Source organism: Micromys minutus (assembly GCF_963924665.1).
Source record: "Micromys minutus genome assembly, chromosome: 28".
Lineage (NCBI taxonomy): Eukaryota > Metazoa > Chordata > Mammalia > Rodentia > Muridae > Micromys > Micromys minutus.
This window is the reverse complement of record NC_137963.1, coordinates 753,897-776,555: the sequence shown is the minus strand read 5'-3', so window position 1 is coordinate 776,555 and position 22,659 is coordinate 753,897. Positions and strand designations below refer to the sequence as shown.

General features: G+C 41.5%; 1 protein-coding gene across 5 annotated transcripts in view; it reads right to left on the bottom strand.

Annotated features, from left to right (window-relative positions):
- The window catches only part of NFIB (nuclear factor I B), a 206,466-nt gene extending 184,814 nt beyond the window's left edge, over positions 1-21,652 (bottom strand). For all 5 annotated transcript variants that reach the window (XM_080940240.1, XM_080940242.1, XM_080940241.1 and 2 more), the window contains exons 1-2: positions 20,599-21,652; positions 14,116-14,647 (exon numbers count right to left, since the gene is read on the bottom strand). In XM_080940240.1, the coding sequence (XP_080796366.1) occupies positions 14,116-14,647; positions 20,599-20,628 (562 nt within the window). In that variant the 5' untranslated portion in view covers positions 20,629-21,652. The remainder of the gene's footprint in view (positions 1-14,115; positions 14,648-20,598) is intronic.
- Positions 21,653-22,659: the final 1,007 nt, after the last annotated feature.

The window sequence follows — 22,659 nt, the reverse complement described above, 5'->3', positions numbered from 1 at the left end:
GAAAGACAAACAGAAGACCCTTGAGTCAATTCATTTCAAGAAAGTGGGTGAGAATATGGGATGTTTTATGACTTTTGTCTCTGTCTCTTTTTAAAAACTGTGGCTGGTGTTTTCATAAACTCAAGCTTCTTATTAGATATGCTTACTCTGCCCCTGCAGCAGTCAGACTAACATAAACAACCAAAGAGGCTTGGGTCTCTTAGGCACAATATTCCAAACCACAGTCTCTTGAGAGCGACCCCAACCCAACGTCTGCCCCTCTGCACTAAAATCCTTCCAAATAAAGGCTATTTTCTTTAAGAATAACCCTTTTTGTATTATTTTTAAGTATAGACTGACCTGAACCATCTGATTATTGGACTTTGAACTGAACCACATGGAAATGTTACATAATACTTGATAATAAATAAAACACATTAAAACTCCAATTTAGCAAGTGTTTCAAATCTTAAGACCTAGTTATCATGGTGGAGACTGCCCTGCCCCTTGGCCAAGCTAACCAAAAGCCAAATTCCTAAGATGCCAGAGCTAAGAGGTCTTGTAGAAGTCCTCTAGAAACTGAGTCACTAAGAGACAAAGTCCCCCAGAGACATGACAGAAGTACAGTCACTAACTGCTTTTTCTTTCACTTCATTCAGCTGCATCCTTGTGTGGCCCAGAGTGAAATCTGCCAGTAAACAAAGAAATAGAAGAAAGTAATCCCACTGCCGAGTCACTAAATAATTTAGCACCTAATTTTTCCTTTCTATAGTACAAAGACTTCCTGCTCAGAAAGTTACAGTTAAAAGTACACTAAGTAAAATCACATCCATATGCACACACATACCTCCTCCCATATGCATCTTAAGAAAATAACAAACAGAAAAAAAAATAATTTATCCCCTAGAAAACAAAAACACTGAAATTAAAAGAAAGAAGGGAGAAAAATCTAAATTGTATATTTTCGTTCCTTCTAAAAGGATTAAATAACAGAATTCTAAATGACTTGTTTTTACTTTCCATGCAATATGTAGATTAACCATGAAATTCTGTTTGGGACACTTTGACATCTGTTTTCAGTGCATTACAATGAAATCTGGGGACTTGATACATACATTTACTGTAATAAAACTGTCACTAATCAGTGTTTTCCAAAATATTGCCCATAACTATTACTATTCAGTAGTCTCATTTGCATGATCTAATACTGTTGCTACGTCGTGTTTTTCTCTGACAATGTGGTAGCTGGTCCCAGGCATGTGACACAAAATGGCTGCACACCCCTCTGCACAGGCGATACAATCTGTCCTACAATAGATGAATACTTTGTCCTTCCTGAGATATGTTTCCTGGAACAGGAGCACCAAAGATGAATTCAATCCCAAGTGTGAAACACTCAAGGACGGTAAAGAAGCCTACACTGAGGAGAAAACCATGCCTCATGGGGCTTGTACCACAGGAGACATACACATAATCCTAATTCTAGAGCCCTTTCAACAAAACCATAATGATGCTCTTCGAACAAAGAATGAAAGATGAGTCTTTCATTAGCATAGTCTACCCCCATGAACTACAGATCGGACCAGACTTTAAAACTGAGTCTGCTTCATGCTTTCTAGGACTGACCAGAGGGTGTACCAATGACAGATACCATGACCACAAGTTACAAAGTGTTAATAGCTGCATAAAGGTTTCTATTCACATTTCATGTGTGCCTCATACATCTACAAGACATGGATCTCAGGGGAAAAAATCCATTTCTAAGACTACAAACATAGTATTCACCAAAGAAGAAAACTCACAAGTTGCTAAAAATACTTTTCTACCTACTCTCATTCTAAATGAATTCCAGATTTTATCAGTATTTGGAACTGTGTTCATAATGCTTGAATCTAGTACAATTTTATTTTGTCCTCCCATGAACTCATCTTAAATCTGAAATATGTTTCTCCATACACATGTTTTATATTATATGAATGTTGGATACAAAAGCAGATTAACTGTGAGCCCTAATGCTGTGTTTGTTAGTACTGAGAAGTCATTCCAACTGTTCCAAACGGGATTAATGCCGTATAACAAGTCTATTTAATTATTGTAAGACCAGTGATCCTCATATTACTATAAGCTGCTTTTCCCTTATTTGGATACTATAAATGGAACCAAAATTGCACATGATAACTACAGGTCATACCCTGAAACATGATGCTTGACGTGGCAGGAATAAAAGAGAATTGCAGCATCTCTGAGAAGCTACAAAACACAGCCAGTGTTTAAGATCCATGTGGATGTTCTCATTGTAGCATCACATGAACTTCCATCAGAAGTGTATACAAATCTCTTCAAGAGCATTGTGAAGATGCAGTAATACATGTTACAAATGTTATCAGCAGCAATCCAATTTGAGTGTTGAAAATTTGAGGATACACTGTGTTCTAGGAACTCACTTTTATAGATTTCTGTGTATTTTCTGAACAGCAACTGAATGCCAGTATCTTCTCAAAAAAAAAAAAGGCAGATTAGCACTTATGTTCCAAATCTAAACAAGCTAATCAATGTTCCAATGTGCACACCCTAGTTACCCTTTAACAACTAGACAAATGTGGAACAACCTCTCCTCCTGACCCCTGAATAGATCCTTTAGGTCTATGATAAACACTATTGCCAAGCCCTTCAACATGTAGGAATATGTTTCTTCTGCACATAGCATCAGTATAAGATATAATTAAAGATATCTCTCATAATCTCTACAGTTTCAACTGCTATGTAAAGTGAGTGAGAGGACCAGTCCATTGGCCACAGAGAGCAAGACCATCCAGATGCCCAGGAATCTGGCACACAAATTTAGCTCCAGGCCCACCAGGAGCCAACCAACCAGAGTTACTGAAGTCAAACACTGATCCCAAATTACCTCATGGTGGGGAGAAGCCAATGTTTTAACCATTTCTCTTTTGACTTCCAGTTGCTCTTTGTAAAAGTAAAATTGCTCCAAGCAATAAATACTAACTTCTTCCCTCTAGAGGTCAGTTAATTAATTTTCAGAAAGCCACAAAAAGAAGGAGTAGGAAAGGCTGAGTTGAAGAGTCAGATGGTAGAGGAATCAAAACAATTCATGTAACCAATTAAACTCTCTGAGGCTCTGACCCAACTAAGGATCACGGGACCTTTCAGACTGAGAGTCTCAAAACCAGCAGCTTGTTCCTTTTAACTTGCCGTCCAGCCTTGTCATGTCACCCACACTTCTGTCCAACTCAATATAAAATGTAAATGAAGCTCTTCCAAATGTGGGTGACTTTATCTTGACACAGAGGAAACTTCCACGATCCACGGCAGAGTAACAAGTTCATTCTAAGTTCTAACTGGGACACTCTTTATCGGACACATGTCAAGCTTTTTGTTCCGAAAGTCACAAAGAAAATTATTCTACTTCTGTCCCTGAAATATTTCTAGAGGCATCAAGGAAACTCTAGAAAATCCGAGGACTCCTGAAATGATACTGTAGTTCTAATTTAAGTGTATTTCAAAATCATATAGGATTAGCTAATTGTATATGCCTACCTACCTTCAAAGTTCTTACTAGCCAGGACCCATACACAGGAGTATTACTGTACATTGCTTTTTTTTCCACCCCTCTCTCTTTAGGTTATTTTATCACCACTGGAGATAACTATTAACACTGTGGTTCAAACGTGCTTAAATATTCACATATTCCTTCCCTCCATGTTCAGGTAGTCTATAGACTATACTACTGTATTCTATGTTATATTCCTTCATATATATTGAAAAATATGGCTATTATTAAATGAATGCTTTACTTACATGGTTTCACAAATCCTAAAATAGTCGTTATGACCCCTATTTTATAAAAGAAGGGAAAAAAATCAAAGTACATGTAATGTAAAGGACTTAACCAAACTTACAAAGCTCATAAAGGCAAGAGCAGAACTGTGCCATAATGGGCATGTCCTTTGTTTGAGAAACTAAACGTTTGTATACTGCTTAGTTTATGTCACCTTGACAAAGTCACCTGGGAAAAGGGAACCTGAATTGTTTTACTGTTAACTGGTATTGGAGAGCCCAGTCCACTCTGGGCAGTACCATCCCTATACAGGTGTGACTGGGCTAGATAAGAAAGCTAACTGAGTAGAAGTCAGAAGAGAATAGAGCCAGTTGGTGGCATCCCTCCATTAGTTCCTGCTTTAGTTCCTGATGGGTTACTGCCTTGACTACCTTCAGTGGTAAAATGTTACCTGGAAGCTGAAAGTGAGATAAACCCTTTCCTCCCCAGGTTGTTTTGGTCATGGGGTTTAATTAAGACAACTGAAAACAAACTGGAACAGTTTGTGTGTCACCAAAATTCCTGTTTAACCCTATCCCTGAAGATGATGGTATTAAGAAACACATTTGGTACCAAATGAATTCAGGAGGGCAGCCCCCTCACAAATGAAATTAGTGACTTGAAGAGAGATCCCAGTTGAGTTTTCTAACAAGACACTGAAGGTGAGGATCAGCAACCTAGAAGGTGGCCCTCCCTGGACTCTGACTGTGGACTAACAGCCTCCAAAACTGTGAGGAAGAAGTACTTTGTGGCCTATAAGCCAGCCAGTCTGCTACTTTGTTTCAGCAGTCAGAATGAAGATACTTCTTTACAAATCCTAAGAAAGCACAAGGAAAAGTAGATCTGCTGAACTGCAAAAGAAATCCAAAACTCAAAGGACAGATTTTCATCTATGGATTAATCGCTAATCTACAATTATGAGTAATTGAAAGATTACTCCCTCCTCAATCCATAAATCTTCTATCCTCTCAATTCCTGCCAGACCTACACTCTTTTCCCCCGAACTTCTCTTCTTGAAACCCAAAACACACATGTGCATACCCCAGCACCCACTAATTATCCATAGACCAGAAACTGAACCTCTGCAACTCAACAGCTGAGATCACTTTAGCAATCTTTAAAGAGCTGAGGACCGTGTCTGGAAGAACATCACAGATGTTTTTCAAAATCCTTCACACCTCAGCTCCACTGGCATGTGACTCACTAGCTCATATCCACCCCAGGTTAGCTTTGCGTGCCGGATTCCCAGAAAGGCCTGTGGGGGTCCATTCTCCCTCTGATGAATAAGGAGCAGAAATCTAAGGCTGCTGATCCAGTGATGATCCTACAGGATTGCCCTCTGAGCCCTAAAATGCATTATTAACAGGGTTAAAGTTTAAAACCAAATTCCTTGATGTCTGAACATCCCTACAAGAAGACGGTCTAATACAATCATTAAGAGAATTTTTCAAATAAAGTTTCTCACCCACTATTTGTAGAAGATTAAAAAAAAAATTAACAAGAACCCACAACACTAGCACTTTTCCCAGGGCCTCACTGCCACACTGGGTCTCATCTGTTGGTACAAACAGTGTGCTGTTCAGCACAAGAGAAAACTACACACTCTTAACTTAAACTTCCTTCTTTCCTCTAATAATTTAGAAATAAAATGTAACAGTTTGCGTTTTTAAACATTTAATCTGGCAAATATGGGAAAATTCACGAACTATAATGTCACATTTGGCAATGAAAAGATTGGTAGGATAAAAATATCTGTGTTTTAACGTTTTAGAAGACATTTCCAATATTTTTAAAATAAAATTATTTCACTGCCTTGAACGGGAACCAAGGTAAAAATTCACCATTTTGAACATGAGGTTTTCATGGGAACAGAAAAAAACAATTTACTGCTCAATAAGATAAACAATGAACCTTATATATTGCCAAAAGTCCCCATAGAAATAAAATCTTCACATTTACTCCTATGGGTCACTACTATGTCATGAAATTTAGCCATTTACCTCAATGAGAAAGAGTTTCCCTTAAAACTATAAGATATTGTGGAAGATAGTACACCCAGTTAAAGTGTTCATTTCTAATCTGTCCAGGGCTGGATAATAATGACAAGTATAAGTCAGCTGTTCTCAGATTAGTAACTGAGTAACCTTGCGCATAGCTAAATCTATCACTTTAACCTATATAAGTACTATAGAATGCTTTTATTGTAACAGCTAAAAGTGTTGAAAAATAAGGAAGCCATAAATGGATTATTAATTATTAAGTAAGCCTCAACGGGATGGGGATAGGAAACTGTGACAAGTCAATACAAAACACACAATTTGGAAACCCACAAAGAATTGATTCAAACCCCTCCAAATTCCAGAACACAAACCCCTTACCTCCTATAGACGGCAAGGCAGCAAATTTGTCCCCATCACTGTCAGCAAACAAAGGAAAGTCACTTCTGTAGCCAGACCATGTCAAACATAACATGTAGTTACTGCAGAGGGACGCCTTGAATCCACTGGGGTGTAAAGTATAGGGCTGGGGCCTGTTTGTCAGCTATTACCATAAAAGAATAAGAGGAAACAGTGCCATTGCTGCACAACAGAAAGGTCAAACAGCTCGCAGCCGTTTCATGACCCAGACAAGTCAAGGTCAAGGGATTCAGGTAGCAACTTAGCCAGGGCATAAGTTACAGCCCAAATGAGTTGTTTTAGCACATCAGCTTTGGTCAATTAAACCTAACAAGGCAAGTTGCATCCCGTAGCAGGGATCCTGACACCAAGGCCAGAAGCTGAGACCAACCTCATAAAACAAGGCTTTTAACATAGCATAGCAAATTTAGGCTAATCCATCCAGAAACTGCAGATGTCAGAATAATAAAATACAAGTTGTCCTAAGCAAGAGCATTTTTTTCACACTTTAGAATTCACTAATAGATGGGTACAGCCTCCATGCCCCAGTTCCTACAAACACAAGTCGAGTCTGCAACTTACACGAATTACCAGATACACTCTATTTCAAGTAACTTTGTTAACATCTGCATGCCTGATCAGATTTATTTTCCCTGCTCTCAATCCGTTACTGTTAAAACTATCACATGTTTGCCTGCATTTTTCCAATATAAATGTACAAAGCCAAGCTTTTAAAAAAATCTTTATATCGGTTCCATATTAGGGTATGTGTTACTTAATAGTAGTTAGTACCTGTTAAATACTATTTTTGTAGTTTTATGGAAGACATATTTGAATTTATGTAATATTAAATATGCCCTTGTATTTTAAAAAAACGGTGCTTAGTACTTATTCAATTTCCTACTTTGAGAAATACTTGAAGGTAACTATAGCTTTAATACGGCATGTACTTAGCATTCTCGAATTTTATTCAAAGGCAGTTCCTACTTGGCTTTGTACTTGTTTGAACAAATTCTGCTTTCTGATTGTGCTGTATCAGTAACTTAATGCATGCTCTGAAGTGCCTTAAAATGGGATTCTGAAAATTCACCACCTCCAGGCAACTTTTCAGCTCATAAGATTACTTCATCCATCACTCCATATTCCCAATTATATAGTCTTTATTCAAAGCTCTTTAACTTGTCTGTGATTCACCAACAGTGTCCTGCTTCAACTATCATCATGAACAGAGAGACTATGCATCTAAGTCTTTTATTATAAACAATGTACTGGTGCACACGAATGGCTGGCTGCCCCCCTAATAGAATTCTGCTCAGTGTAAATTGTAAGAATTTTATTTATTTTTTTTATTGGGTAGCCCTCAATTCAGCCTCAAGGTCTCTCTACCCCACTGGTTAATTGGTAGCCATTTATTCCAATTTTCTGAATAATGTAACAGCCAACAAGCCCAACCATTGAGGGGTTATTAGTATCACAACCTGTAACTTTCAGTTAACACAAGCTAATCCCACAAACTCACTCCTTGCTGTACACACTCAGTTTTGACAAGTTTCCCTACAATTTGATGATTTATTCTCTATGCCAAATCTTAATGACCAAATTCTGTTAAATTAACCACAGTTCAAAAACCTAAGAAGTTACTTTAAAATGAGACAATGTACAACAAGCGTGACAGAAAGGTGAGCCCAGGGGTAAAAGGAGCACCTCTCTTCACTGTGCTCAGTATGAGACATGCTGCTGGACCAACATGAATTTTCAATCACATAACTGTGGGGCCTTGGATTCTTCCTGGGAAGGGTGGAAGAGAAAAGCTGAAATGCTTACTTTGAGAGTTGCTGCTGGCTACTCTGCCACAGCATGTGTGCAGAATAACTCCCATAGGGTCATGAATTCGGTTCCCATTACCACTGCACTATAAAATGCAATTATTCCATACACTAAAAGAAACTTTATCAGAAGCTACTTTCCTAAAGGAGATCGGCCTTGTTCTATGGCATTTTCAGCTATTAAGTACTGATTGGTTTTAGTGCGAACCGTGTGTGCTGCTCCCATTTCTCATAAGCCTCCTCCAAACAAGGCGGTAATCAAGTTTAGTTGTCCTGTAAGCCACTGTGATAACAAAAATGAAAACTAAGGTATCTGAGCTACTAGGAATTGCAGAGGATTCAGATTCAGCCATGAACGCCTTCATCTTCAGGGGCTGCATTCTAACTGTTCAGGGGAGACAGCAAGAGGAAGGAGACATTTTCATGTTAACTTAGCAGAATCAAGGCTTATGAGAATAAAGACCCTATTAAGTTGAGTATCTTAGATCCTTTATTCAAGCTGGTATGCAACGGACACAATTTTGATTCTTACTCGAGAGAGTCACAGAGTACAACGTGTGTCACTCTAAAGATGCAAAATCTATACACCTATTTTTTTCATTTCAAGATTCATTCTGTTGTCTAAAAAGGGAGGGAGGGCAGGGTAGGAAACCAAGCCTAAAGCTTATGCCACCATAGGATGCCTTACCAAACTTTGCTGCCTTCAGAAAATAATGCCTTACATGGTGTATTTGAATATCTGAAAACACTAATTGTAACAAATGACGTTTCTAACCCTGTCTCTGTCTCTTCACTCTGCCTTTGAAAAGTAAGACCATATTAACAGCAATGCAGAAGCTTGCCTCACCATATCAGGACACAGATGCCAACCTTCCCAGCTGGCAGCCAGGGCCTCAGAGTTTAACTCTTGAGTTGTCTGGCAAAACTATCTTGGGGCAGGGACATCATGGCATAGAGGGTGAACTTCTGGCCCCGTTGACTCTGCTTTGTCCTTATCAGTGGGAAAATTGCTAAGTATCTCATCTTACAATATATGTTCTAACAAAGGTCTCATTAAGCCTAGGGCAAGACATACCAGCAAGAGCCCTTCTTTATCTTGTGTATGGAGAAGAATGCAAACAAATGCATACCAGGGTTCAGGAGTTCAGTCAAGGACAGGGTACAAGGATGGGAAAACTTAAAACAGCATCTCCCTAAATCGAACACACATCCAAAGTATTTATCCTTCACACAAAATTCACGCTCTCTGATGTCACAATGCAAGCCCACCAAAAGCCACCACACAGAGCAGCCTCATTTAAACAAGTTATGAAAAGCGTATTTTACCCCACAATGGGAAATACCTGCAAATGAAGTGAAAAGTATTAAAATGTTAAAATGCTCTGTCAACTTGCAAACAATTATCTATTTAAGCTTTTCATAAGGAAATAATTGTTACCCAGAAGGATTCTGAGCTGCAGTAGCTGAAGGAGAGAAATCGTTCTCTGCATGTGTGTCCTCACTAATGCCATGTGACAAGCAGGAAGAGTTCTGTTTCAAAGACAATAATGATTACAACTTCCCTTCTGAACAAGTCACATGCTTCACAACTTCAAAACACGCCTCGATTATGATATACCACTTAACAAGCAAGGAAAGAAAGAAAGAAAGAAAGAAAGAAAGAAAGAAAGAAAGAAAGAAAGAGCAGATCTGTGACAATGGCTCACAATTAATGCTATGGGTTCAACCAGGCTAAAGGAAGCTCCTTGTTCAGGATAGAAGCAAGCAGCACTGCAGAATTTTGCCATATGCCAAAAACATATCTAAGAAGAGTAGAAAGTAGGATCCAAACATCACTTACGCTGACTTGCTTTAAACGCCCATCTGTTAAATTCATAACAGCAGATACTATCTCTAGAGGTCTTTAAGCTTTGTGTTGTGACCTCTCTTTTCTTTAAAAACCCTCCCCAGCTCAGAAAAAGCCCAGGCCTCGTTTCCTCCCCACAGCCCTTAACATGCCTCTCCACCAGCATCCCTGCATCCTCTGGCTCCAGACAGGACAAAGTCTGGCGACTCAAGGCCTCCCATAGCTACTCTTCCTTCTGTGTAACCCTTTGGGTAGAGCTGCTAATCCTTCTTATTAATTAATGAGATAATGGTGGTTAACTGGGAAGTAATATTAACATTAGCTATCTAGGAAACTTGAACCAAAATTATTTTAGCCTTTTGGTTGTTGTCTGTCCTCTCTCCAACCTCACACTGCCCCCAGCACGTGGAATCTTGTACTAAGAATTTTTTTGCAACATCTTGTTGCAGAACTGAGGAGGTCAGGAGTGACTGATTTATATCAGATTTTAGCATGTACTTCCCTCATTAAGGTTTTTCAGGTGTTCACTATACACACTGCTAACTAGAGAGGGAAGTGAGGATCTCTCAACAAGCTACTAAAAAATGAGGTTTAGAAACTGAGAGAACTAGAAATTGAATAAGAAATACATAGAGATATAAATGGGAGCAATAGTACTCACACATCACTACACTGAGCATGTCCCCACACACTCCTCATACCATCCCCTATACTTTACAGGGCAGTATGTCCTGGAAAGGTGTGCTGCACCGGGCTTGCTGGTTTTCATTTTGTTTTCGTTGCTTTGTGTGGATAAACGCAATAACAAAGACAAGATGGGGAATAGGTACCACCTGCCTAAGAATCATCAGACATCTTTAATATCTTTGGGAATATGGAGCCCATTTTAGAACGATTTTTTTCCTTAATCTGTCACAATCTTTTTTAAGCCTTTGGTGGGGGGTTCGGGGGGGGGGGAAGGTTTTTCTATTAGCCAAGCCTTGCTGCGGCAGACGAGCATGCAGCTTTCATTCAGGGATTGTCAAAAACTTTCCAGTGTGCCCACTGCAATGCGGATGCCAACCAACGAATCAAAGGCATTCAGCAGCTAGACAAAGAGGGTCTGATGCCAACCTCGGTGCCACTGGCAACCATTATTGGCATCAAACACAGTGTCTGCCTTTTTTTTCCCCCTCGCCTGGCACTTCACAAACAAAATGGCGGTTCTTGTAGCAACGGAACAGCCGAAGCGCAGCCCTTTGAATCAATAGCATCAAATGATTTTTTTATGGACTTAAATATAGCTACTCTCAAATCAGTTACAAAATCTTAGGTAAAACAAAGGCATATAATTTCATAAATAACTATATTTCATATGACCCTCCACTGATGTGAAAAAGATAAAATAAAATGGGCTGAATTGCGGTCAACTGGGCTATATAAGAGGAAGAAGCTGAATAACAAAGACCTTACACTTTGAACAAAATATTGCCCTGTGATGCAAAAGCCTAATAATTGACATATCAAAAATGATCTCAAAACATATAAATTTCTCCCAAACACAATATCAGAGACAGATGTAGTAAAATCTTCAGTAACTATTTTCACATTTCAGAAAAGTTGAGGCTGCTGGGGAAGGAGAAAGGGTAAGTATGGGTTGAACCAAGAGAGAAGTAGGGAGAAAGAAAAGCAACGGGAAGTTGGTCAACAATGGAAGTTTATTATCTACCCGTCTCTATTTTGCCTTCCATCAGAGACGAAGCATGTGATCTGCAAATAGCCAAGAGGACTATTGACATTTCTAGATCTGGAAATTGTCAATATATTGTAACATCTCTCCACACTGCAACGCGGATGCCAACTAACAAATCACAGGCATCCTGAGCTAAACAAAGAGGGTCTGATGCCAATCCTGATGCCAGCGGCAACCATCTTTGGCATTCTCTGTCTTTCCTCTTGTTTTTCTCCCAGTCCCTTATAAGGGGACAGGAAGAACAGGGGGAAGTCATTTTGTTGCTCATTCTGTTATAAGTATTTTTTTTCCTGTGTTAATGCTTCCTTCCTGTTTTCCTCTTTTCTTTATCTAATTTCTAAAGTGCAGCGAGTATGATTTCATGTACTTAGAGGAGAAATAAAAAGTTATGGTGTGAGATGAAGCACCCCGGGGTGTTTGCAGACTTATCTTTGGGAACCTTCTTTCTTTAATCAGCGGTGGTACAGAATGACAGTCAACTCACAGCTTATAAATTAAAAAAAAAAAAAAAAAAAAAAAAAAAAAGATATAAACCTTGAAAAAGAGAAAGCACAAAAGCACTGGGCTGTGACTCTCGTAAGAAGTCACCAGATGTTAAGAGATGATGTGAGGGCAGGTGGCAGAGGGGACAGGTGACTGAATGTACAGAGAAAACACCAAAAGGATTTTCATATTGCATCAGTGTTTTATCTGAACACACAATCTCTACAACTTGGCTCAAAACTTCATGATTATCGTGACCACTAGTATCATTTTTTTTTAAATAAGAATATATTTAAGGCTTTATGTCTTTTCTTTTCATTTTTAAATCTATCTTCCTAAATACAAAGGGTATTCTCTATTGTCAGTTCAACAAAATGAAGAGATTTGGCTGCCTCCCCTGGGATAAATGGACACGTATGTCCACTTAGTGACTAACTATCAAGAGTCAAAGGAGGAACATTGTACATATCTTCCCTCCCGACTAAAGAGTTGTATGACCTACTTTGCAAAACTTTTCCTTCTAACCAGAGACTTTCACAACACTTACAACACATAGTCAATCCAACACATGCATGTAGCCCACCTTAAAATGCCACCTCCTAGACAGCTGTCAATCAAATTGTCATGTGTTAATAAGCTTTTATTTTAGGATATCAAGGATGAAAAATATGTATTTCCCCCCACTTATCTTTACTTGAATTTTAGTTCTAACACAGGAAAATAACAAATGTGGTGTTTTGTTTGTTAAGAGACACATTTCCAAAATAATGATGTCCAACATTGTTATTTAAAATAGCAAAGCAAGAAATTAGAAATAACACCCAAGCATATCTCCAGGACTAATCAATTCAAGGGAAAAACCAAAGTTCTACGGCAAGGCCTGAGTCATAAGATCAGTTTTCTTATCTCACTTTTCTGGATGACAATAACGCACCTCAATTTATTAAACCCCAAATTGATATAATGAGCATCATATAACTGTCTGCCACCTGGCTATCTGCAGGCCATCTTCCCTCCCACCAGGCCAAGTTCAGAAATGACCCACCATCTGTGTCAGCCCAAAGTCGAGCCCACTTTCAGTATGGTGCTCTCCTATGTGGACTGTATCCTGACATGCTGATTTGAAGAAAACAAAGTCAAAAGTCTCACCTTCTTAAGAAAAACAGCAACAACAAAGAAACTCAAAACTCCTTGGGACCCCCACTGTCTATTTTGCACTCCCCCCCCCCCCCGCGCACATTTACAGCACTCTTTACCGAGGACTGCAAACATGGTCTGACATGGGGTTTCTGCATTCTTTTGAGATTTATTTTAAACCAGTGTAACCAGTCCCTCTTTCTGGTTTGCTCTGTGATGCACTGTAAAGAAAGCTGTGACTTCTTCATTGGGAGGCCTTATGAATTTGAATTCCAGTAAACTAGTAATAGACAGTGTTCCCTGGTCACTCTGGGAAAGTATAATAAATTATTTAAATGAGAGCTGCTTGCTTTAAATCTACAGTGCGCAATGCACAATCAAAAGGACATGCTGATAGAAATATGAGAAGTAAATCTAGACCTCTTCCAGATATGTATTTTGATAATGACCAGCTTAGATATTTTGTAATAGTAAATGCTAATTTGATTTTTGGTGCAACCACCACTAGACTCCTGAACAAAGTTCATCTGCCTCGTTAGGTAAGAGAGTAGTACAAAGATTATTAAACAGTGCTTTGACTACCATCGGTAAAGTTGCATTTTTCAGGTGGTCATGGAAAGTGGAGTGCAATAAACTGTATTTCTGAGACTACTCTGTGTCTGTTTGTCCTTTTGGTCTTTCTTCAAATGAGGAAGCCTATCCACATAGGAAAGCTCCATGTCTAGTTTCATGGCTCCCACATGACGGTGGACATAGAGTACGCCAAGGTTCCCAGAGGGGGCAGAGGCTTCCAGGACACTCTAGTCCAAGCCACAGATCCCGTATCTGCAGGTGTATGTGCAGTGTTTACCGTGCTAGAAGAAAGAACAATCTGCTCCTACCTTGCTCCTGCACGTAGTACGCCAAAAACAAGTCAAGCTCCTTAACTGATACTGTGATATGGTGCGGCTGGACACAAAGTGCTGGGTTTGTGCAGTGTGGGGACTTCATAAGCCGTTCTCCATCGGTACTCTCCAAAGGGATGCCTTTGAACAGGATCACCATGACTAGATCCAGACGCCAGACTTTGTCTGCCTGTCGCAGGCAGTCGATTCTCCTAATCTTACCCTTCTGGTCTGGATTGGATAAGACACAGCACGGGTGCTTCTTGCCAGTCACGGTAAGCACAAAGTCCTCCCGGTACTCCTGGCGGATATCTTTGCGCAGTTTGGCCAGGAGCCTGGATGCCCACTTCTGTTTGATTTCAGGCTTTTCACTGAGCAACTCATCTTTGACTGCTCTTTCTTCATCCTTCGACATTCGTTTCTCATGCTTTTTGAAGTACTTGCGTTTTCGAGCCTGCAGGTTGAACCAAGTATAGGCAATTGCACGGACGTGTGGAAGAAGTGCCTCGATAAATGGGTGGAATTCATCCTGCAAAAGATGGGGGAGAAGAGTTGGACAGTCAGTTTAATTTCCAATGCCAAAAAAAAAAAAAAAAAAAAAAAAGACACAATCTCCCAACTCAGCACAAAAACTTATTTAAAAAAATATTATAATATTATTTTCTAACTTAAAATGAACAAAAGAGCAGATCGAAATAAAAATAAAGTATATCCCCTTTCCACCAAAATTTATAAACTGGTTCTCTCTCCTACAGAGAAAATAGGTTTCATTTTATATTTCCATTCTGGTCCTATCCCCCTCATTCCCACCTCAATGCCATGCATCTACATCCTTTAAAATAAGGCACATGGCACCAAGTTTAATATTTAAATATTTGATTAACCAAGTAGCACTATGCAGTACCATTTTACAAGGAACACAGTGGTTTGGTTTGGTTTTTTTTTTTTTTTTTTTTTTTAAATCAGAGCAGAGCTTCTTAGAAGGCAGGAGCAATGGCACAGCTCGTGTCTCTCCTCTGTGGCACAGAAACACAAAGCATGTATGTAGATGCTCACTCTAACACCACACAGTTCCCGCTTTAGAGCATGCTCTCAGCAAGAGGCTGCTGGGGGCACAAAGAGCATGCGCCATTAAACTTGATCCATTTTCTTATCAAACGTCCAACATTCCAACACTGAAACAGCACCATTCCAAGAGTGGTAACTAAAGAAACCAGTATACAGTGAGAGAAAGTGGGCAAAGGACACAGCTTGTCTATCAGCGTTCTGAGCACAAGGTTTTCATACTTTGAACAGTGCATTCTCTCCCTGCACCACCAACATTAGCTTCCAGTAGCACACTCTCTCTCTCTCTCTCTCTCTCTCTCACACACACACACACACACACACACACACACACACACATTTTCAAATAGTTTTGGAAGTTAAAAACACAAGAACGTGAATGTCCTTGCGGTGGCTTTCCTACAGACTACGAAGCCCCACAGAGTCAGTTAATTTGTTAACCGTTCACATGAGTATGGCAATTATTCAAACCCCTTAAAAAATCAATCTGAGGTGAACAATGAAAAATGGCAACTTGGCACCAACTTTCCATTCTTTGTTTCTCTGCATGCTGTGGCACGGTGACACCACGAGTGCACCCTAGTCGGTTACTGCTTTTGTGGAATCCCTACAATTCATGTGCTACATGGATGGAACATGGGGCAGGACTATGGGCTCACACATACATGTGCTTGCGGAGACCGCAAGTGCTTCAGATAGTTCCCAACTATATGGCTGTGAGTTAAGTGATTTACCTTGAGGCCCAGCATTTTTTTTTTCTGTCTGTTCTTTCTAAGCCTTTTAAAGGAATGAGGCTGTTAGGCATTGCATGCAGATCATCTCTACCTACAAGTATTTCATGTTGCTTCCAAATGGAGTCAGCATTTACTACTCCCTGAGTTAGGTAAAGCTGGCCATATAAGCTCAGGCCTATTGCTGTTCAGAGAAAAAGAACAGCATCCCATGCATGTACACTATATGATTGCAATAAACCAAGCACTGAGGCAAAGGAAAACTCTATCACGACCATTATTTCTGGCCATGTTGACTGTTCCGTCATCCTAACCACAAAACAAGTTTCTCTAATGGGTTATATCCCAAGCCAGAATTTACTTGCTCGGGTTAGTTACTCTACAGTACGTGGAGTAAAGAGCCTTGCAGAGTGACTAATTTCGTAAGATAAAGGTGTTCAAAGCAACCTAATAACATTCCAACAAAGAAGCAGCCCCAGAATTCTGATTTCCACGAAAGCCTTAGTAAGATAAAATTCAAGGTTTGAGGGCAAAAGACTACAACATATTAGCAGTCTGCAGTTCAGACCCAGAACAGGTATATGTCTCCCCTAATCAATAACACGGTTATCTAGTATTCTGACATACTGCCGACTAAGAATGGTTCAAAATTTTATAATACAGAATGTAGCTGATTACATCGCAGCATGAGGCATAGCCAAATGCCATGGAGGAAATTAAACCGATCAGTACTTTCCAGCAGAGATTTGAACAATTCAGTTACTATGTGGGCACATTAAAGGACCCATGGAAAGAGTTAAACCACAATCTGTTCTTTGTGTGGGAAGGCAGCCCTGCTCACAGCAACCACAGCCCATGAGAAGACATCCCATCCCCATACACTTTCTGATACCATGCTTTTAGCTCCCACTATAACTGTAAAAACTTTGTTCATCCCCTCCCCTCAAAATATATGCAAAAGGGAAGGCAGCCTGCTCAAGGAAATGTGGACTGAAATGTACTTTATGAACTCACTTCCTATGATCTGACTTTTACTGTGATTTACTGATATGATTTAAAAACATGCATCCATGCTTCTGAGAATGGAAATGGGCGAGAGTGCTTTGTCCTGCTCCTTTTACCCTTACCACACTTCGTAAAACGCACCATTATTTAATGGCTATTAAGTAATCCAGGAACACTGAAGTACTTAGATTCTTAAATACTATGTTCAGTGACATTTCATTTTCTTATATGCACATCAAACATAACTGCTGATTAAATAGTTTTGAGGTTTAATACTTGGCAATGAACATCATCTGTCATCTAACAAATTTTAAATTTTAAACAATTGCATCACATCACGAGGATGCGGATTTGTACATTGAATTTGGAAACTCACAGCCAGCTTGGAAAAAAAATACAAAATACAAAAAAATACTGTCTTACTGTTGTCTTAGGTTTGCTTTTACTGGCGGCAAATGTTGTTTTAAAATATAACTTATTGATGAAAAAAGTGGAAAACTTTCTCAGCCTACAAATTTGCCTTAATATTCTTTGGAGCCTCTTTATTGTGCAGAGTCAACTTTAAGTAGAACATTTACTTGAGAAGACATACCATCCCAAAATGATAACAAGTAGAGACAAGCAATATGTCCTGTTTACTTTTGCATTCTGTACCTAAATGTCATTGCCTATGTGGGACTGCTTTTTAAAGATGCTTTGTAATATATTCTTAATAATTGTAAATGGCATGAATTCGGAACGTGGCTGTCCTCATGTGGAAGAAAAACAAACAGGGTTGAGGCATTCAAATATCCTAACTAGGATTATCCCAATCACACTAAGAAATTATCAAAACTGTTTTTTTAAAACCAAAGTATGGAGGTGATCTAGCATTTTAAAGTTTCTACACTAAGATATATAGACAAGTTGACTCAGAATTGTCATTAAAACACATAGATGCCGAGTAAAACCCTTTTAATCATAAAACTTGCCTGTGTTGAAGTAAATTGATAAAATAAATAGGCAAGTTTCAGATATAAACATAAAAATATCTTGCTTAACTAGACTTATTTATTCTGCTTTACAGAAACAATAGTTTCCATGAAAGGGCTAGAAAACTGGCCCAATGCAGCAATGGAAGAGTAAATACTGTGTGCTCTTGATCAGTACGTAACAATAAACCCTGAAAAAAATGCTGAAGGAACGTGGATGACAATGAAAAAAAAAACATCATCATGCAAACTGAGTGTTGCACCAAAGGCTTATGTGCAGAGAAAATGAAATATTAAAACAGAGAGACATTCCTTAATTTTCTTTTTACTCATACTGACCTACAAATGCTGATTTATGATGATCCTACACCAAAGCAGTTTGCTAAATATCATGTTAATGGTAGTATCATTTAAATTAGGATTTAAAACAACCGAAATGCGTTAATATAAAACCTGAAGTACTTCTTAAAGTTTCTAACAAATTAGCAATGTAGTTTACTTTCTATCTGTATGCCTCAAAACAGCTTGTGAGGCAGCTACTATGCTCCTATAACAGAAGACTAAACTACTCATCTGATACAAAAGTAACACTTTAGTAAACTCTCACTTTTGCAACTCCTTGAGTTACCTACAAAGTACTAAAGTGATTGTTAATTGAGAGTTCTAAAACTGTAACTCCTTCTCTGGTAGGCCTTAAATTCTAAAACAATGCTAATACATCAACCCAGATTTATACTGCTAAAACAACAGAGAATATGTAGTCATCATCCTGAATTACTGTTGGTAAGTATGTGTCCTTGAATAGCAACGTGGTGGTTGGATGATTGTGCAGTTTAGGCCCCTAACATTCCATGTGTCAGGATTCTGCAACAGTGCTTCTAACATACACGAATTAAGATGGAGCTGGTGACTTTAATGCTTATTTAGGAGATACTAAAAATGCAGTGCAATTGCTAGCAGTTCCCCAAAAAACAAGTGTTGGAAATACAAACATGGAGTCACACACAATTTATCCAGTCCTTCCCAGGTAAGAACAAGCCAGGCCATACTTTGTGAAGAAAAAGCTTACTTCAATCTGCTTCCTTTGATCACAAAGTAGAAAGAATAAAAATGTTTATGGTTTACCAGAGAGAGAGAGAGAGAGAGAGAGAGAGAGAGAGAGAGAGAGAGAGAGAGAGAGAGAGAGAGAGAGAGAAGCCTGTGGATGGATAAATAAAAGAAACTTTTACCACTATAGGCGATTTGTTTTACCTGAGCTAATCATCTCCTACTCCTGGGTTACTATCATTCATAACTTAAAATGCAAAGAACTCAAACAACCCATTTTTCCAGTTTTGTTAAATTAAAGTGCACGTTTGCTTGCTTAAAATAGCCATATCTAAGTTAATCATACTCAGATGCCAAACAAAATATAAACAATAAAAAATGTGTCAGCCAAAAAGCTACAGGGCTGTGTCCAATCACTGAGTGCCCCTTATCACTGTTTTCATCTTCATTCACAATTTATGAATGCCGCAGTCCTTTTGAATCACAATGGTTTCTAATTGTCATACAATTGAAATCTTAATTATTTGTTCATTATAAAAATGCATCGTCATAATATTAGATTTTTTTTAGAACTTTAAGACAACCAAAACTAGACGACAGTTCTGTTTCGTTTTTATGACAATGTCAATGAAAAATTTCAATGACCAATCCAGACTCATACTCTTGAAAGTTGGAAGTAAACTCTCCCATAACTTTCAAGGTTGAATTAACTGCAGTAAATTAGCAGTTCTGGACTAAGGTATTTAGGCTCTCATCAGTTGGTAAGTTTGTCGGGCATCTACAAAAGGAGAAAAGCGCGCCCAGGTAAGTCGCTAAATCTGACCACTTTTTCATTTTACTATCAAACTGAAGGGATAGAAACTGGTTTGGGTTTTTTAGTTATGAAGACGGCGTTTTACCTTCTAACATTGTTCCTTAGGGCAAATTTCCAAGTCTAAGAAAAAAAAAAAAGACCTCACTTTTCTAACATTTCTTTATGCGTTGCGAGCTATGTTCAAATATCATCAAATGAACAAGTCTCACTTTTAAAACAAACGTGTCCTAAAAGTCCTAAAAAATTTACCACCACCAACTCAACTCTTGCCAGCGTAAACATCGTCTCTAAAGTGGGGTCTCTTAAAAACGCAAAGTGTGGGTTACTGTATAATAGGATTTTAGGTCCTATCCCCAAATAGCAAAATAATAGGTCCTCCGGACCCACCACCTTAATGCCACCCGCCCACTGCGGGCAACCGAGTCCAAAGGCGCTCAAGCCTAGCTCTCAGTCCCTTGCCCAAGAGTCCCTCTACAGCCGTTCTCAACGTGAGTCTGCCCCATGCGCACCGGCCAGGGGGTGAAGGTGCCTCCGCAGTGACCGCCACCGCGGTCGCTGCAGGCTCCTGGGGGGAGAGTACAGGGGCTCACGGCCGCAGGTTCTGGCCCGACCCACCCCAGCAACCTCACCCGCCCGATGCCGGCTCTCCCCGCTTGGGCGCTGGGATGGGCGCACACGGCAGCCTTGGTCCCAAGCCGCCCGCACAGCCCACCGCAACTCCACACTACTTCTCCGGGTAAGACCAGGTTAGGCAAAAACCTTAGAGGGTCTGCAGCTCAAGAGCAAAAAGACACAACAAAGGCGGCTGGGGTCAGAGAAAGCTCGAGAAAGCGACCAAGATAAGTACCTGAGTGAGACAGATGGGAGAATACATCATGACTTCGCCTTAAAACGCACTTTCCCGGAGATGCCCAAGAAAATCTTCGAGAAGCAAGGATTTCATCTATTCATTTTACAGTCATCTGAGCCCAGCGACGCGATCAATCAGAACGGGGCTGTGCGCCGGATCGCCGCAACTTCGCAACAAACCCAGTCCTCCTTAAATAGCCAAAGATTCAAGTTCACTCGGCGAGCTAGATTTCCCGGGGTGAAATCCAATCTACACTTTTAACCCTCTTGCGGTCCGCGCGCGCCGGCCGAGCTCTCCGAGGCCGCCGCCGGTGCAGGCTGCTTGTTTAGGGGATTTGTTTTCTATTTTGCAGTTGTTGTTGTTGTTGTTGTTGTTGTTGTTGGGGGCTTGGGGTGCGCGAGGGTTCGGTTTGGGTTGGATTGGGAAGGTGGTGGGTGGTGAAATGCTTAAAAAAAAAAAAAAAAGGCGGGGAGGGGGGCGCAGGAGGCCGGGCGGTGGGGAAAGCGAGGAGAATGTGTCACCGCGCTGGGAAAGTTCAAGGTTACCGCCGCCAACCCTGCTGCAGGATCCGGGAGTGGCGATCGCAGGCGAAACTTTGCCGCGAGCCGACCATGTGTGTGCGCGAGGGGGAGCGCAAGCGAGTGCGCGCGGGTAGCGGGGCGCGCGCCGGAGAGGGCCGGGTGGGGGTAGGGAGGGGGGGAGCAGGGAGAGGCCGGGGTGAGGGAGGGGGCGCAGGCGCGGAGCTCCGGGGCGGAAAAGCCTTTGCTGCGCTCCTGCCCCTCCGCACGGCCGCCCGCCCGCCTCGCCCCGCGTCTGACCCGCCGAGCGTGGACTCCGCTGCCGGTGCCGCTGCCCACAGCCCACGGAAGGGATCGGAAGGACCTCCTGAAAAAAATTCCAAACGATCGATCCCGCTTGGCTGCAAACTCCTCTTTTCTGCTCTGGGCGCTTTCCCCCTCCCTCTCTCGCTTTCTTTCCTTGAAAAACTTGCAAGTTGAAAGATTCACCGGTTCCACCCTCTGGACCCCGCTCGAGCTCTCTCCAAATCAGACTTAAGGATTGTTTTATTATTTAATTACACAATCACCGCTTTACTCCTCCTCCTCCTGCAAACGCGCGTTCCTTTTGCACCAGCCTCTCCACACCCCCCGCCCCCCACCTTCCTCCTCCTCCTCCCGCGCGCCTCCCCCAGCCCTCGCGTCTCTCTCCCTCATTTGTTAAAGGTATCAGACCGGTGCCACAGTACTGGGACTTTTTTCTTTTTCTTTTCTTTTCTTTTTCTTTTTTTTTTTTTTTTCAAAAATAGCTCTTCTCTCTGCCACACTTCGTGCACCCCCGAAAACCCGCCCAGGGAGAGGTTATTTCACTACTCGCTGCAGACGCTCAAGCCAGGAGAACATCCTAAGGGGAGAAGCCCTGAACCGGCCAGGGCCCAAGAAACGAATGGAAAATTCCCTCACACCCAGGCCGCCCCTAGCTGGGGCTAGGGCGCCGACTCTAGCACCCCAGGCGGCTAGAGGGAGAGAGGGCGGAGGCGGGGGCCAGAGTGAACTTGGCCTCCTGGAGTTGGAGCAAACCAGCGCGGAGCGGAGGGGGGGGACGGCGCGCAGCCCAACCCAGAGCCCGCACTGGCGAGCGGAGAGGGGCGCCGGGGTCCCTGGGGTCCCCCGAGCCTCGCCGCGGCGGCCCGCCCTCCCCGGGCGCCCGGTGCACGTGGCCGCGCTCGGAGCGGGAAGGCCGCGCCACCGCCACAGCTCGCCCCTCCTCTCCTCCTCCTCCTTCTACCGCGCTGGCGGCGTCCCAATCCCCACCCCCAGGGCCCGGGGCGCCGGCGGAAAGCGGCTCCCTTCCCGCGGGGGTGCGGGCAGGGCGGGGCCTCGGCGCGCCCGAGGCTGCGGGGCGGGAGCGCGCGGGGTGCGTGTGCGGCTGCGGTTCTCCCCGGCCGCTCTAGCCGGCGCCCCGCCCCGCCCCCTGCCGAGTGAATGAACTTGATTCCCGGGACCAGGGAGGCGACCGGCCCGCACCCCCTTTCGCGCGGGCACTCTCTCTCCCACACAC